The sequence below is a fragment of the Pelophylax lessonae genome (genome assembly GCF_965119305.1).
Source record: "Pelophylax lessonae genome assembly, chromosome: 5".
Classification (NCBI taxonomy): domain Eukaryota; kingdom Metazoa; phylum Chordata; class Amphibia; order Anura; family Ranidae; genus Pelophylax; species Pelophylax lessonae.
In genome coordinates, this window is record NC_138772.1 from 72,307,517 (window position 1) to 72,324,570 (window position 17,054).

Here is a 17,054-nt window from a genome sequence, read left to right on the forward strand (position 1 = left end):
CTCTTATTTATAATGCTCTCAAATACAAATCCAAATTCCAACTTTCAGTGGCTATTCAGAAATGGAATAAATATCTGGACTCATCATATTCATGGTCAGACTGGCAGAGGGCGATTCAATCTATCGCTTTTCTAAATGTGTGGGACGTTGGGAAAACAATGCTTAAATTGCTTCACAGACGGTATTACACACCGTACAAACTCTCCAAATTCTCACCCCATCATTCTGACCAATGTTGGAGACAATGTGGACAGGTGGGAAATTTAACCCATATTATGTGGGAATGTCCGTGTCTAACGGGATACTGGAAGCTTATCTTTCAAATGATTTCCTCCTAACAGGGATTATACAAAAACCCTCCATGGGTCTGGCCCTACTCAATCTTGGGATCGATAAGTTTCCATTATCTATGAGACAAGCTGTAGGTCATGTATTATTAGCGGCACGCCACAACATACTAGTCAATTGGGGCACTCAAACTTCACTTAAGATATCAGACGTTAGATTGGCGGTTAATGGCAACCACCTGTTTGAACGCCTACTAGCAATTAATCAGGGCTCATGTGTAGCCTTCGATAACAGATGGAAGATGTGGACTGACTTTAGAGGGTAACAAAACTGACTGATAACTTCACTTTCTACTAGAGGTTGTCGCTTTGTTAAGATGGGGCCTGGTCGGGAAGCCGCTGTTCCCTCCCCTCTTGTACAGTTAGTACCCGTTGGGGGTGCAGGAGGGGAGGGGATGATGGGGAAACGACCGGTGCACCATCTCCCGCTTCAACGAGATATTATCTTCTTTCATGTCTAAGAGGCTCTTCTACCACGTTCCTCATATTAACAATAGATTTTGATATTTTTTCTGACTGTCTGGAGTTACTGTATAACATTTGATAACCATATCCTGTGTATTTTTGTTTTATTTGTGCATGTTGCACAATATTGAAATTGTCATGTTTTTTGTGTTTGTTTATGCAAAACCAAATAAAAATGTATTGTTTAAAAAAAACGGATGTAAATGAATGATCATCCATTTACAGCCATTTTTCCATAGGAATGCATTGATGTCTGTTTTTCATCCGTCAATGGATGGATGGAAAAATGGACGAAAGGTCCGTATGTGTGAATGGGGCCTTTGAAAATAAAAGAGAGAAGCTGATTGGTTGCCATACACAGCTGCTCCAGATTCTGGCTGCTCTGAAGTAAATCGGTGGATCGACTTCCGTACAACATCCCTACCCATACATTGATCAGAATTCAGCCAGTCCTGCTGAACCAGCCAAAGAGCTTAAGTGTGTACCTGTTCACAGAAAAAAGGCACTGCTAGATCAAAATACATTGTCTATCCTACCGTCATCCATAGGATGATAGGCCTTTTTTTGCTACAGGCCAAAAGAGAACATTTTTCTTCTTCCAAACTATACAAACGCCCTTTGCAAACATAATTTTTAGTTTTTCTTGTAGTTTCCTTTAGACAAAAGATGCACCAATCCTGGTTCCCAGCAACTTGGATACATCTGTATATTGAAAAAAGACACAAGTCCATTTATTTCAACTGCTAAAAAAAAAGCAAAAAACACAAAAAGCAAATTGAGAACCTCTAAATACAGAATCCTATACCCACAATTGATCCAGAGAAAGGCAGATAAACCCTATATAAAGCATGATCTAATATGCTCCAGCAGTAGAAAATTAAATTCATTCCTGATCCCCCAGAAGGCAATCTGATATTCTCTGGATCGCCAATCTCCAGTGTTATTATTGATAATGTTAATATCCAGTTATATTTTGTGCATTTAGGAACAATGCATTCAGCTCTTTCTAAAAACCATCTATTGAGCTGGCCAGAACTAGTTCTTTAGGGAATCGCCTCCTGCCCTCAAAATCATTTGGTGGAGGGGGATTATGGTGTGGGGTTGTTTTTCAGGGGCTGAGCTTGGCCCCTTGGTTCCAGTGAAAGGAACTCTTAATGCGTCAGCATATCAAGACATTTTGGACAATTTCTTGCTCCCAAATTTGTGGGAACAGTTTGGGGATGGCCCCTTCCTGTTCCAACGTGACTGCGCATCAGTGCACAAAGCAAGGTTCACAAAGACATGGATGAGAGGGTTTAGGATGGAGTCCTGACCTCAACTTGATAGAACACCTTTGGGATGAATTAGAGTGGAGACTCAGAGCCAGACCTTCTCTCCAACATCAGTGCCTGACTTCAAAAATGCGCTTCTGGAAGAATGGTCAAACATAGACATAGACACACTCCTTATGGACAGCCTTCCCAGAAGAGTTGAAGCTATTATAGCTGCAAAGGGTGGGCCAACTCAATATTGAACCCTACAGACTAAGACTGGGATGCCAATAAAGTATATGTGCGTGCAAAGGCAGGTGTCCCAATACTTTTGACAATATAGTGTATATGTAAAGCGCTGCATTAATTGATGGCGCTATATAAGTACCTGCAATAAATAAAATATGTAATCCCAACACTTCATATTCCTGAAATGTGCCTGCTGTACCATTTACTTGTATGAAAAAGTATCCTGTTCTCTTTGTATTGCTTCCTTTGTGTGAAATCCATGGTGTTCCTGCCAGTCCCTCTGCTTTCCTATCAAAAACTGACCACACTAAGTAGGAAAGCACAGTGTAGTCAGTCTTCAGGCTGTACTGGGAACTCAAATCTTCTCTCCTCCAATGATCATACCTGTCCTGCAACTCAAAATGGTACTCAGTAGTTTGTATGGCCTCCATGTGCTTGTATGCATATCTGACAATGTCAAGGCATGCCCTTAATGAGACGACGGATGGTATAATGGGGTATTTCCTCCCAGATCTGGACCAGGGCATCACTGGGCTCCTGAAGAGACTAAGCTGCAACCTGGCGGCGTTGGATGGACCGAAACATAATGTCCCAGTGATGTTCTATTGGATTTAGGGCAGCCGAGCATGGGGGACATTCAATGGAATCAATTCCTTTATCCTCCAGGAATTGACTGAATACTCTCGCCACATTAAGCTGGGCATTGTCTTGCACCAGGAGGAACCCAGGACCCACTGCACCAGCGTAGGGTCTGACAATGGGTCCAAGGATTTCATCCCGATACCTAATGGCAGTCAGGGTGCCATTGTTTAGCCTGTAGAGGTCTGTGCGTCCCTCCATGGATACGCCTCCCCAGACCATCATTGACCCACCACCAAACTGGTCATGCTGAACGAGGTTACAAGCAGCATAATGTTCTCCATGGCTTCTCCAGACCCTTTCATGTCTGTCACGTGCTCAGGGTGAACCTGCTCTCATCTGTGAAAAGCACAGGGTGCCAGTGGCGGACCTACCAATTCTGGTGTTCAATGGCAAATGCCAATCAAGCTCCACGGTGTCGGGCAGTTAGCACAGGGCCTACTAGAGGACATCGGCCCTCAGGCTATCCTCATGAAGTCTGTTTCGGATTGTTTGGTCAAAGACATTCACACCAGTGGCCTGCTGGAGGTCATTTTGTAGGGCTCTGGCAGTGCTCATCCGGTTCTTGCCTGCACAAAGGAGCAGATACCGGTCCTGCTGATGGGTTAAGGACCTTCTACTCCGGTTTGGGAGTTCGTCTCATTGTTACCCATATAGTGCACCTGTTGTTTCATTAACACCAAAGCAGCTGAAACAGATTAACAACCCCCTCTGCTGCTTAACTGACCACATCAATTTCCCAGGAGTTTATTTGACTTGATGCTAAACTCTGATTAAAAAGTGTTCCTTTAATTTTTTTGAGCAGTGTATATGTATATACTGTATGTATATACACACACATGTATACACTACACACACGCACACACATTGACAAAGTGCTTTTTAACAAATAAGGAAAGAGGGGTTTTCGACTGTGCCACTTACAAAGCAAACACTTTATGGTATAAAAAAATACTTTTAATTCTTATATGCATGAAATATTTTAGTTGGCAATCATTTTAATTTATGTATTTAATACTAAGGCACATGACTGTTGCAGAGGATGAGGAGGTCCTGCTTGCAGTTCCATGTTCTCCAAGCCATCCAGCCTCAGCTTTTTGCTTGTTTCTTCTTTTGCACGAGCTCCACCAGCAGCTTATATCTACATATACAGTCTTCCTGCAGAAAGGCAAAAGGAAAAGAGTCAATGTCTGCCAGCCAAACAGGACCAAAGCCATCATTAGAAACAACACATATCTGTTTGAAGCTAACCTTTAGGCAGATATAGAAAATATATACACCTCTGTAATCATTAATACATCATTAAAGCGGTTGTATCCTCAAAAAACCAACAACAATAAAAAACAATCCCTGCAGGACAAAGGCATAATGAGCTAGTAGGCATCGCATACTAGCTCATTATGAAATACTTACCTTAGAATGAAGCCCTGACACGGTCGCCCGGACACTGCTGAGGCAGCTGACATCTTCTCTCTGCGTCTCTTCCGGGTTCGGCGGCTCCGGTGCTGAGAGTGGCCGGAGCCGCGATGACATCACTTCCGCACATGCACGCAGGAGTTCACTTTCCGGAAAGGACCTGGCAAGAAGCTCCGAAGGTCCGCCGGACCTTCAGAGCGTATGCGCCGCAGGTGTCAGCGGCTGCAGGGAGGGCGAATATCTCCTAAACTGTGCAGGTTTAGGAGACATTAATTTTACCTACAGGTAAGCCTTATTATAGGCTTAACTGTAGGTAAAAGTTAAAAAGTGGAGTATACTACCGCTTTAAATGTATTTATTTATTTTAATTCAAGCAGTGTAAATACCTACATTTGACTCAGTATTAGTCTCCTAAAAGCCTAAGTACAGCAGAGCTCAGTCTAAGAGAGATAGAGGCAGTACAGTACAAGGAGCCACAGTGTTTATGTGCGATCAGGGGGCGGGCTGATAGAAGAGAGCAGAGTGGCAGAGAGATGGGCTCATCAGTCTGCTGCTTCTCCTTTAACTGTCCAGTCACAGTGTGGGGGAGGGACATGATCTGTAAGTTTTACTTAAATGCAGCAGTGAAAAATTAGGTATCCTAGCCTGCCAGACAGGGATGTGCTGTGTGGCAGAGCTTTGTAAACCTCAGAACTGAATGGGAAGACATGCAAATCCTATAACAGGTAAAACAACTCCCATATATGTATTTCATCTGTGTATTTAGCTGTTTGCCTTAAGTTCAGCTTTAACCACTTTACAACCGCCTGCCATAGATATACTGTGACAGGACCACTCTGCGCCAGATCACAAACCTAGTACGTAATCTGACACTTTCGGGTCTGCGGCGTGCACGCACGCTGCCGGTGACCTGCTCCCACTGTGATCACACAGGGGGAGCCCAGCGGCGGGTACCGCGGACCCGATGTCCACTGGCACCCGCCGATTGTTCAGCACAGAGGCAGAATGGCGATCTGCCTATGTAAACAAGGCAGTTCTGTCAGTAGGGAAGGCATTGATCCTGTGTTCCTGTAAAGCAGGGACATGAATCCATGCCTTCCCATAGTAAAAGCACCTCCCACACAGTAACAAAGCAGTTTAGGCACACAGTTAACCCTTTGATTGCCCCTGATGTTAACCTCTTCCCAGCCAGTGTCATTAGTACAGTAACTGTGCATATTTTTTAGCACCAATCACTGTATTAGTTTAACTGGTCCCAAAAAGTGTCAAAAGTGTCAGTTAGAGGTCTGATTTGTACGCAGAAATATCGCAGTCTTGCTATAAGTCGCTGATCACCGCCATTACTAGTAATATATATATATATATATATATATATATATATATATACACATCCCATGGTTTGTAGATGCTATAACATTTGCGCAAACCAACGCTTATTAGGATTTTTACCGAGAATATGTAGCAGAATGCATATTGGCCTAAATTTATGAAGAAATTAGATTTTTTTTACATCTTTTATTGGATATGTTTTATAGCAGAAAGTAAAATATATATATATATATATATATAAATATATATATATATTTTTTTTTTTCAAAATTGTCGGTCTTTTTGTGTTTACAGCGCAAAAAAATAAAAGCCAAAGAGGTGATAAAATACTACCAAATGAAAGCGCTATTTGTGGGAAAAAATTACTTATTTTATTTTATTTGGGTACAGCCTTGCATGACCGTGCAATTGTCAGTTAAAATAACACAGTGCAGTTTCGCAAAAAAGGACCTCGTCATGAAGGGGGGTAAATCTTCCGGAGCTGAAGTGGTTAAAGAAAAACCTGTAAAGAGGGTAAGTAGGTGGTCATTGCTGTCTGCCTGTGCAGGAGGCTGGGGGTCTAGCTTAAGAAATGGGCAAGGCCAGAATTACTGACAGGTTTCCTTTATATGGTAAATTGGTTCTACAGCTGGCATATTTTTTAAGGAGTACCATTAATTATCTCCATACAATGGCACCTGAAGGTGGGTGGTATATATTAGGCAGCAAGTGAACATGTTGTCCCTGAAGTTGATGTGTTGAAAGCAGAAAACATGGACAAGCATAAGGATTCAAGCAACTTTGACAAGGGCCACATTGTAATGGCTAGACGTCTGGGTCAGAGCACCTCCTCGAAACTGCAGCTCTTGTGGGATGCTCCAGGTTTGCTGTGGTCAGGACCTACCAAAAGTGGTCCAACGAAGAAAAACTGGCGACAGGGTCATGGGGAGACAAGGCTAACTGATGCACGTGGGGAGCGAAGGCTGGCCGTGTAGTCCGATCCAATAGGAGGGCTACTGTAGCTCAAACTTGCTGAAAAAGCAATGCTGGTTTTGATAGAAAGGCATCTACAATGGGCAAGTGAGCATCAGAACTGGACCACAGAGCAATGGAAGAAGGTGGCCTGGTCTAGGAATCATGTTTTCTTTTAAATCATGTGGATGGCCGGGTGAGTGTGCGTCACTTACATGGGGAAGAGATGGCACAAAGGATGCACTATGGGAAGAAGGCAACCCGGCAGAGGCAGTGTGATGCTTTTTCTAGTGAAGTCCATTCTTTGATGGGTCAAAGCTGTTTTGGAAGCAAAAGGGGGCCTACCCAATATTAGGTGGGTTATCATAATGGTATGGATGGATGTATGTCTGTATAGCCAGTCTTTAAATTGATTGGCCGGAACACGGCAGTACTGCGGCATTCAGTTAACCTTGTCTAGTGCTATGCTGTATAAACTTGAAGCAGTTCATACAAAGGAAATACAAACACACCAAACAATGTTGGCTTATTAATCCTTTACATACAGCCTTTCGTAATGGGCACTGCTCATCCCATGGAGGTAATAAATTGGACACAAAGCTTTCATCCTACTGCCACATTTTGGACACTTGATATGATGAAGCCTCCAGGGAGATGGAAATCACTGACACACAGGCTGGAGACAGTGCTGGGAATTCCCAGAAGCCGAGTAGAATGAAGAATGAGTTTCGGGGATGCCAACAGGCTGCCCCAATGAATATTGTTCCTGCGCTCTATCTGTATGTGCATTGATGGGACTTAAGGAACAACCATCACGAGTGTCTGCACCAAGTCAAATTTCCTACAGAGTTGACACCTATTCCTTTTCTCCGGAAGTCCTAAACTCCCAGAAAAAGCAGTTTTATTTTTGGAATATATTTACTGCCTGTACTGCAAAATTACTCATTGACATATAATGTAAAAATGTATCTATAACTAAAGCATTTTTTTTTCGGTTTAGGAATGGTAAAGGATTTCAGCTTTTAATGCTGTCCAGGGCTCCTCTGGAGAGATTTCTCTTCACTTTCAGTCCTGGCGACAACCATTTAATTGGGCAGGAAGTGAAGGAAACCCTCCAACAGCAACACAGACAGAAGCAAAAATGTATTCTTTAGAGATAGAGGAATAAATAAACCCCTGTCAACATTTTATTAATGTTGGTGTGGCAGATCTTTTGGCCCTTTTTGGTAAAATGTACTTAGAACAGAAAGTGAGAGGAAATCTCGATAATGGAGCCCAAGATAACAGTAGAGCCTGATAAGGATTCTAACCCTTCCTCTCTCTAGCCAAAGGTGGAAAAAATGGTTACAGATGCACTAAAAATGAAATATTTATAGTTTTCTGTTAAAAAATGTGAACTTGCATTTGTGAATTGATGGACAGATGGAAGGAAAGGAAAGAAAAAAAAAGAAAAGAAAAAAAGAAAAAGAGGAAGGAAGGAAGGAAAGAAAGGAAGGAAGGAAGGAAGGAAGGAAGGAAGGAAGGAAGGAAGGAAGGAAGGAAGGAAGGAAGGAAAGAAAGGAAAGAAAGAAAGAAAAGAAAAGAAAAGAAAGAAAGAAAGAAAGAAAGAAAGAAAGAAAGAAAGAAAGAAAGAAAGAAAGAAAGAAAGAAAGAAAGAAAGAAAGGAAAGAAAGGAAAGAAAGAAAGGAAGAAAGAAAGAAAGAAAGAAAGAAAGAAAGGAAAGAAAGAAAGGAAAGAAAGAAAGGAAAGAAAGAAAGGAAAGAAAGAAAGAAAGAAAGAAAGAAAGAAAGAAAGAAAGGAAAGAAAGGAAAGAAAAAGAAAGAAAGAAAGAAAGAAAGAAAAAGAAAGAAAGAAAGGAAATAAAAAGAAAGAAAAAGAAAGAAAGAAAGAAAGAAAAAGAAAGAAAGAAAGAAAAAGAAAGAAAGAAAGGAAGGAAGAAAGAAAGGAAGGAAGGAAGAAAGAAGGAAGGAAGAAGGAAAGAAAGAAAGAAAGAAAGAAAGAAAGAAAGAAAGAAAGAAAGGAAGAAAGAAGGAAGGAAGAAGGAAAGAAAGAAAGTTTCTCCCCTCAATAAAGGGAAGCAGCACATTTTGGAGTGGTACAATGGTCGCTAAAATGGCCCTCTCCTCACTTCGCCTTTACCCACACAGTGGTGAGGTTAGGGACTCTAATGTTTACAGAAAGGGTTTTTCACCAGCTGACAGCCACCATACAGGCATGCCATAATAAATGGAAAGCTTGGATCAATATGGAGATCTCTTTCATTTGTTGCACCTGATTATCCATCAAAGACCAGAATAAAGCTGATGATATGGCAAAATGTGTGACTGCAGCCAAAACGTCTGTTTTTGTTTGGATAAAGTTGGTCTTTTATTGCGGTTTTGGCGATCAATTCTGAACACTTGAACAATTATCATTGTGTATGTCAATGAGTGCATGCTGCTGGGGAGGAGCAGAGTTAAAGTCATCATTTTACTTGGGCTAAGGAAAGGGTCAATAAGTATTATCTTGGAAGAAAAAAAAAGAGAACTAATAACACAACACTTACATTAGGAGGAACAGAAAAATTGAGAATGATCAAAGGTTGCTGACTGGCCGGCAAAGTGTGGTGGTCCAGAAGAACTATTGCTCCTCTAAACTGAAAGTTGCTAGCCGACATGGTTTAAAATGTAGCAAAAGCTTTTCTTGAATACCAGATGGAGCGAGGAAGGGTTACGACCTCTGTCAGGATTTTAATTGCTCTCTGTATCTGAGATTGACTCTATTTGTCCTGGTAACAAGAGACCGTGATATGAAATCCCAGGGTTGGTAACAAAACGGGAGGTAAGTGGAAAGTTTCCAATTGGGACACCTTTTCCAATGGCAACTAGTAAAGTCCCCTGAGGTTGGGGAGAATTTCTCACTTCTTGTTGTGTCCCAAAGGGCAGGAGGAAAAGTAAATTATTTTAAGGGTGAACCCTTCCCTACTCTATCCACAACTAAAATAAGATATATTTAAAGCATTTTACAAGTATATCCCCAGGAGCTGTACTAGGCCTGTCCAGATGGCAGTAGTCCCAGAACATACTAGTCAGATCTTATTTCTTAGCTGACCAAGAAACATCACTAAGAGCCTAAAACATTCTACAATTTGTCCAAAGAAAATCTGAGCCAACCTGGTTCTACATGACACCTGCAAGGGGACGACGGTGATAAAATAAGGTATCCTATTACTACCAAAAATTAGAAATAATTGTTGTTCTTACCTTGGTTTTGCCAGGCACACATTTGGCTATTTTATCCCAACGTTCTGCTGTTCCCTTCGGATACTGCTGTAGTGCCAGCTCCAGAAGCTTCTGCTGGTTTTGAGTCCATAGCTCTTCTAATACCCGGCCCCGATCCTTTTTCCTGCTCTCTTCATCACTGTCCTCGAGCATGTCGGCCTCCTGTTCCACGTCAAAGTCTCTCTGCCGCCTGCTCCTGATCCTTTCCTCCATCTCCTCTTTTGGAGACGTCGCTGTCTCTGTAGGTTTTGTGGTCTTCCTCCTGCGAGCTCGTGTCGCTGTCACAAGGCCTTCACTGTGAGCAGCTGACAAGTCCTCATCGACAGGCTCCTCTTCCTCCCGCTGTGTGATTATGCTGTCTGGTAATGTCACATTCGTCTTAAGCGTGCATTTTAGATCAACTAATCGAACTGTACCTGTAAAGAATAACGCCATTATTAACTGTATAAAAACACAACAGATTTCCATAATCAATAGCATAGCCTTTAAAATTGAAGTCCACATAGGGTTTCATCTTACATAGAGAGAAGAAAGGTTAGATCCTATGTTTTATTGCCATCTATATCCAGGTTGCGGAGAGCAGGTCATTAATTAGGGAGCGAGGCACTGAAGAAAAAAATAGATGTTCTCCCATTGCAAGAAAAGGAGGTAAATGCCAATTTATATTTCTTGCTTTTACATTTGACCAATTTTAGAAAAATAAAATGGATGATCACAGGAATTTTGAGGGAAAATTTTAGTACACAGAGATAGAATGCTCATCTGTATGACACAAAAGCCGGTGATAGACAGATTGAAATCCTGATGGTTTAGCAGAAACCGGCTGAATTTTGATCCATCTGTGGGCAAGCTGGTTGTACAGAAATTGATCTCTCGACTGACTTCAGTGCAACCAGCCTGTCGTCATTTTTTCCGTTCAATCACTGCCGGTGGATATAGCCGCAAGCAGTGATCATTGTATTCTGATGGCTGGGAAATCACCTTCTGTCAGAATACAGTAGCTCCGCGGGAAGGATTTTGGATAAAAGGCTTTAGGCAAGTCATACATTATGTAACTTTCTTTCCACGGGTTGAAGGAAAAAAAAGTTGCAGTCAGTATTAATGGGGGAATTGAGCAAAACCCATGGCTGAATGAAAGAAACTTGCATAATGTATGGTCTACCTGAGGCCGGCCATACACGGTTAGAATCTCGGCCGGTTCCGAGATTTAAACCGTTAATGGACAGGCTGAATGTGCCATGTTGATCGATCGATCAACTTGGGTACAACCAGCCTGGAGGATTCTCTTGCGATTATCGCTTGTGGCTGCTATAGCTGCTAGCAATATTCACCAGCTTCCCCTGCCGGCAGAAAACAATAGTCGACTCCTCTGTCAACACTTTCCGTGTTGATGGGGGAATCCTGCAAACTTCTTTCCTGCAATGGCCGGCCTAAGACTTCTATTTACATTCCCTGTGAGCGCCACTACAAGAACCTGCAGCCAGTCTCAGCACAACCTCACTAAAGCTAGCCATACATGTAAAGATTTCTCTCGTTCACTGCAGTGGGCTGAATGAGACACACCCAAAGATCCTACCATGCATAGAAGATATAATAGATGGAGTAATCTCCCAGTGCCAGTTATTGTATTCTGAGAGCTGGCACCCTCAGAATACCCAAACAGTGACTATAGCTGTCCAGCTAAGTGACTGTTTGGCCTAGCTCCTTTCATTTCTCAATGGAAGTTTGTTCAGCTAGGTGGTATTAGAAGGGCTGCCCGTGGCTTCAATTTCTGAAAATTCATAGTTGTCTGAAATTCAAGCCACGTATGAGCAGCTAAAGTATGCCTCCACTGATCTCTCTAGGGATTGATGCAGGTCCAGTGTTGGATGAGGAGTCTGGGGCCATGCAGGTGTGTACCTAAAAACCTGTCCCTTCATCTACCCTTAATAATCTTTTTCTGTAAAACTAGAGTCTACTTTTAATGACACCAAATTACTATAGAGCTGCATGGGCACAAATCCTTTGAATTGTATCTCTCATCAGAACCTTTTGTTGGTAAGGTTAAAAGCTCCTTGATGTCACATTAGGGAGAGTTTCCCTTCCTTCCTGTCCTGTAGACACAACAGGACATGAGTGGGAAAACCTCTTAGGTGTTACTTGAACAAGTGTCCCCACTGAAAGATTTCCACAATCCCCCTAGGTTGCGATGGGGATGAGTGAATTTAGAATTGAAGCGCCACATTGTGATGTTAAAGTCCAAATTCAAGTTTATTCCAATGACAAACTTTTTACCTAGACAACACTTTCGAAGGCTGTAGCTCTGCTGCCTTCTTCGGCTGCCAGAAGTAGCTGATGATGAACGCTATGCAAATCCACAACATTTTCATACCATCAAATTATACATTGATTACCTAGTCTGCAAACATTGCTTCATTCTCTTAAAGTGATTGCAAACCCACTTTAAAGACTTTTGCTTATAGGTAAGCGTAAATTAAGTCTTACCTATAGGTGCTATAAATATCTCCTAAATTTGCACCGTTTAGGAGATATTTACAGCGCATGCAGCCTATGATGTCATCGGCGAATGCGCTCTGAAGGAACGGCCAACCGTGCCGTTCCTTCAGAGCCCTGTGCCGTGACCGGCGGCTCCCGCACGCATGCTCGGGAGTGATGTAATCGCGCCTCCGGCCAATCAGATGGCTGGAGGACGTGATCCAGGAAGGCCGAACATGTCAGCCGTTCTGTCGGCACTGCGGGGGCTTCGTTTTTTGGGTAAGTACTTCATAATGAGCTAGTATGCGATGCATACTAGCTCATTATGCCTTCGTCTTTACAGGTTTTTTTTTTCTCATTTTTTTTCAGAGGGTTTACTTCCTCTTTAAGGTGTTACTAAATCCACAACAGTAAAATTAGTCTGTATATGTAGTAAAGCATGCTCGTTATACTCACTGTGGAACCTAAGGGGTTTATCCTCTGCATTGTGCAAAAAGGCAGTTTGATCCTGTCTTCTCTGATTCTCCCCTTCTTTTACTGTCCTCAATCCATTTGCTAATATAACAGAGCCTTGGGGGCAAGGTGCACATGCTCAGTTTGGTGTGTATTACTAGAGAATTTTTTTTTTTTTTGTTTCTTGGGAGAGTGCATGTGATCAACACAGGGCCAATCAGCACTGTCCATACAGAGGGTCAGGGGTCCTGCAGCCTCATAGGAATATCAGGGGAGAACGAAAACTCCTCCTATAAGCTTTAACCAGTGCTTTGCTGGACACTGATAGAAGTCACAAGACTGCTATATACTGCTGATGAGAAAAGGTATTTAGCAGTTTATATTTACTAAAACGATTGCAATTCTATGTTCTGTGCACTGTGGCAGACCAGATATAGTGAATGCAGATTCCTGGGTTCAGTAAGTCCCGATGACAAGGGGAAGTTACAGCCCCAGAAACACGTTGGCTTTGTAGATAGTTTGTCATTGGTATAAACTTGTATCTGGACTTCAGTATCACAGTGAGGTACTTCAATCCTAGATTCATTCAGCAATAATAATCCATTTTACACTTTAACAGTAGGATATTCCTTATGTCATCTGGATTTAAATAATTAATCTGTAATATTTTAGCAATATATATACCTGAGTTGTAAGAAACTGAATCCTTAGCTTGTTTTGCTTTTGTTGTTACCTGCACACAAACATAAAAATATTAATAAAATATTTGGCATACAATAATTTTATTCAATACATGTCTAAATAATACTAAAAGCACAGGTGTACATTTATAAAGTTAGACCTTAAACCCCCTGATGACCGGGAGTATTTCATGTCTTTGCAAAGTAAAGCTGGACATACACACAAGGTGGATGAAGGAATACCCACGCCGGGACAATGTATTCTGACCGCAGCATCCACCTCTGTCAGAATACACTGTTCAGCAGCAGCAGCTGATTGAGAACATTTTCCAAATGCCCCTTTGCTTATGTTGAGTGGAGAAAGGCGCACACTGATTTAAATTCAGTCAGTTCCTCCTGAACCAGTTGCATTTCGATCAGTGTATGGACAGCGTAAATACACGCAAAGATCTTTCTTGTTAAACCTGTAAAGGAAGGAAATCTAAAAGAATCTTCCCTCCCGGTTATTATATGCAGACAGCCACAGCACCCTATCCCAGTGATGGCGACCTTGGCACCCCAGATGTTTTGGGACTACATTTTCCATGATGCTCCTGTACTCTGCAGTGTAGTTGAGCATCATGGGAAACATAGTTCCAAAACATCTGGGGTGCCAAGGTTCGCCATCACTGCGGCCTATCAGAATACTCGAACAGTGACTGCGTCTGACTTTTTGGCACCTGGATCCATTGGTTTTCCAAAGGCTTTGTCAAGCCAGGTGGTGCCAACTGGGCCACCCATGGCTCTAATTTCGTCTGATTCGGAAGGCGGAAATTCCAACCATGCATGGCCAGGTTAAATCTCATCAGTTATTGTTTCCATTTTAACAGTTAAGCCTGGTACACATGCTGAGTTAACCAAAAAAAAAAACCTGACAGCTCAGGTCAGAGGCATTGTAGTAACGTTCCGATGCTAGTACAGCAATCTCCCCTGCTGAGCAGTTGTGTTCTGACAAGGGGACGGCCCCCCGCCAGAACACTTCGGTCAGCGTTCTTAGCCATTGGCTGAGAGTGCTGATTGAGAGTCGGTTGTGTCAGACCGGCTACCATACACACGGGCCGAATTTCAACCGGCTTTCATTGAACTGCCCGATATCGCTCAACATTCGGCCGGTGTCTACTAAGCTTACCGCTTGCCGACCGCCCGCCACAGATATACTGCGGCAGGCTGGCTCGGCTGCGTGAGTCACCGTACCCATACGTCGCTCCTAAAAAGCAAGCATGGGGGGTTCGCACGGTGATCCCTGAGAGGGGAAGCTGATCTGCGGGGAGGGCGGCCACGATTGTCCCCAGGGCACCCGCGATCACTCCCCGGGAAGACAGAACAGCGGTCTGCTGTTGTAAACACGGCAAAACATTGTTCTGTCAGTTATCATCACTGTGTTCCTCCTATTTATGAACACAGGTCTCAGTGTTGATCCAATAAGCCCATTCCCCTCACAGTTAGAAAACCCCCCCTAGGCTCACATTTAACCCTTTCACAGTTAGAAAACACCCCCTAGGCTCACATTTAACCCTTTGATCCCACCTGGGTTAACCCCTTCCATGCCAGTGTCATTATTACAGTAACAGTGCATATTTTTAGCACTGATTACTGTAGTAATGTCACTGGTCCACCCAAAAGTGTCATAAATGTCAGTTAGGGGACCAATCTGTCCGCTGCAATGTCGCAGTCTCGCAAAAAATTGCCGCCATTACTAATAAAATAAATAAAAATTACAAAAATCTTTCCCCTGTTTTAGACGCGATAACTTTTGCTCAAACCAATCAAAATACACTTATTGGGATTTTTTTACCCAAAATATGTAGCAGAATACAAATTGGCCTAAAATGATGAAAAAATTAGATTTTTAATTTTTGGGGAATGTTCTATAGCAAAAAGTGAAATATATATATATATATATATATTTTTTTTTTTTAAGAATTGTCAGTCTTTTTTTGTTTATAGCGCAAAAAATTAAAAACGCAAAAGGTGATCAAATACCACCAAAAGAAAGCTCTATTTGTGGAAGAAAAGTCCATCAATTTTATTTGGGTACAGCATTGCACGACCGCGCAATTGTCCGTTAAAGTAACGCAATGCCAAATGGCCTGGTCAATAGAGGGTAAAACCTTCCGGTCCAGGAGAGGTTAAGAGGCAGATCTATAGGACAACATATTTTCAGGTGATCCCTCTCAGTTGTGTGTGGGTCAATGCATGAAACATGTAAGAAGTAAGAAAGCCAGGTATTTTACGAGAAGATCAGTCCTCTAAATTATCCCTCTAACAGTCAGTTTCAAGTTGGAAAAAAAGAACCTGTGTATGGGAAAATAAAAAAAGTAAAAAATGTAATGTGCCAATTGGGATACATCTAAGAAGATGGGGCACATATGCGTTCCAGACCTCCCATGGAGTCCCAACGATCTTATAACTGGCCAGGCACAGACCAGAAATAATTTGGGGAGTCTGCTTTAAATTGGCTCATTTGCATAACATCAGCTGCCCCAGCTTCAGAAACGGAAACAAAATGTAATAGGGTCTATTCAGATTTCTACACAGTTCTGTCATTAGAAAGTTTTAAAGGTTTCCGTTTATACTAGAGTGCTTTAAATGGGTCCTGAAGTGATTTGAAAGTACTTCAACTCAAACTCATCATGTTTGTACAAAAAAAAAAACAGTTGCTGCAATATCCCAACACCTTTTTGTGCTTTCTAGACTTGGGAGCAGACTACTTACACCAACCCCCCCCCCCCCCAGTGTATTCCTACATGTGGGCAGCAAGCCCATGCGGATGTACCCCTACGGTTAACTGTGTCCTAGAATCAACTCTATCTCAATAACAGCACAGGTGCTGGCCGAGCGCCAGGATGGTGCTGAATGAGGGTGGGCAGATGTGACAGCTCAAGGGTCAGCCGGATTCTACACAAGACAAATAGATGTGTTAAAACAGTTAGTAGCAAACAACTTGCCGTGTGTGTAAGTGTAATAAGAAAAAACAGTAAATCATATAATTAACTAGGGGCTATTATAAAACGAAGGGCTTGTTTACAGCATGTGCTGTGTTGATCTGCATAGATCAGCAAAGACTCAACAAAATCATAAAAATCGCCATAATGCGGTGTTGAGGTGCATTTAAAAAAACGCAGCACGTCTGCATTTTTACACAGCACAATGCACCTTACGCGGAGTTGAATAAAATGTCAATTTGTGACAGTTAAAATGCATCCCATCCTTTCATTTTTTTTTAACAATGTATCAATGTAACAATGTAAACTGCCTCTACACAACGCACGCCAGCACGCATGTGCAATTTGGGGTGAAAGAGTTCTAAAGTTAAATTTTTTAACAGTCCATTATAGGAAAACTGTACCGACTGCTTTAACACTAAGGGGCATAGTTAAATGGACATTCACCAAACCAATCTCTGCAGGGGAATCTTCCAGGCACATGTGTTTATTGACAATAGTTCACTACCAGTGAATGTTTGATAAAAGTCACAATTACGGCTTTGTATATATGTCG

At 42.2% G+C, this 17,054-nt stretch overlaps 1 protein-coding gene across 1 annotated transcript in view; it reads right to left on the reverse strand.

Annotated features, from left to right (window-relative positions):
• Positions 1-3,885: 3,885 nt before the first annotated feature.
• DNAJC1 (DnaJ heat shock protein family (Hsp40) member C1) overlaps positions 3,886-17,054 on the reverse strand; it is a 245,072-nt gene continuing 231,903 nt past the window's right edge. Inside the window, exons 10-12 of the mRNA XM_082258350.1 lie at positions 13,519-13,567; positions 9,889-10,322; positions 3,886-4,108 (exon numbers count right to left, since the gene is read on the reverse strand). Coding sequence (XP_082114476.1) covers positions 4,040-4,108; positions 9,889-10,322; positions 13,519-13,567 — 552 coding nt within the window. The 3' untranslated portion in view covers positions 3,886-4,039. The remainder of the gene's footprint in view (positions 4,109-9,888; positions 10,323-13,518; positions 13,568-17,054) is intronic.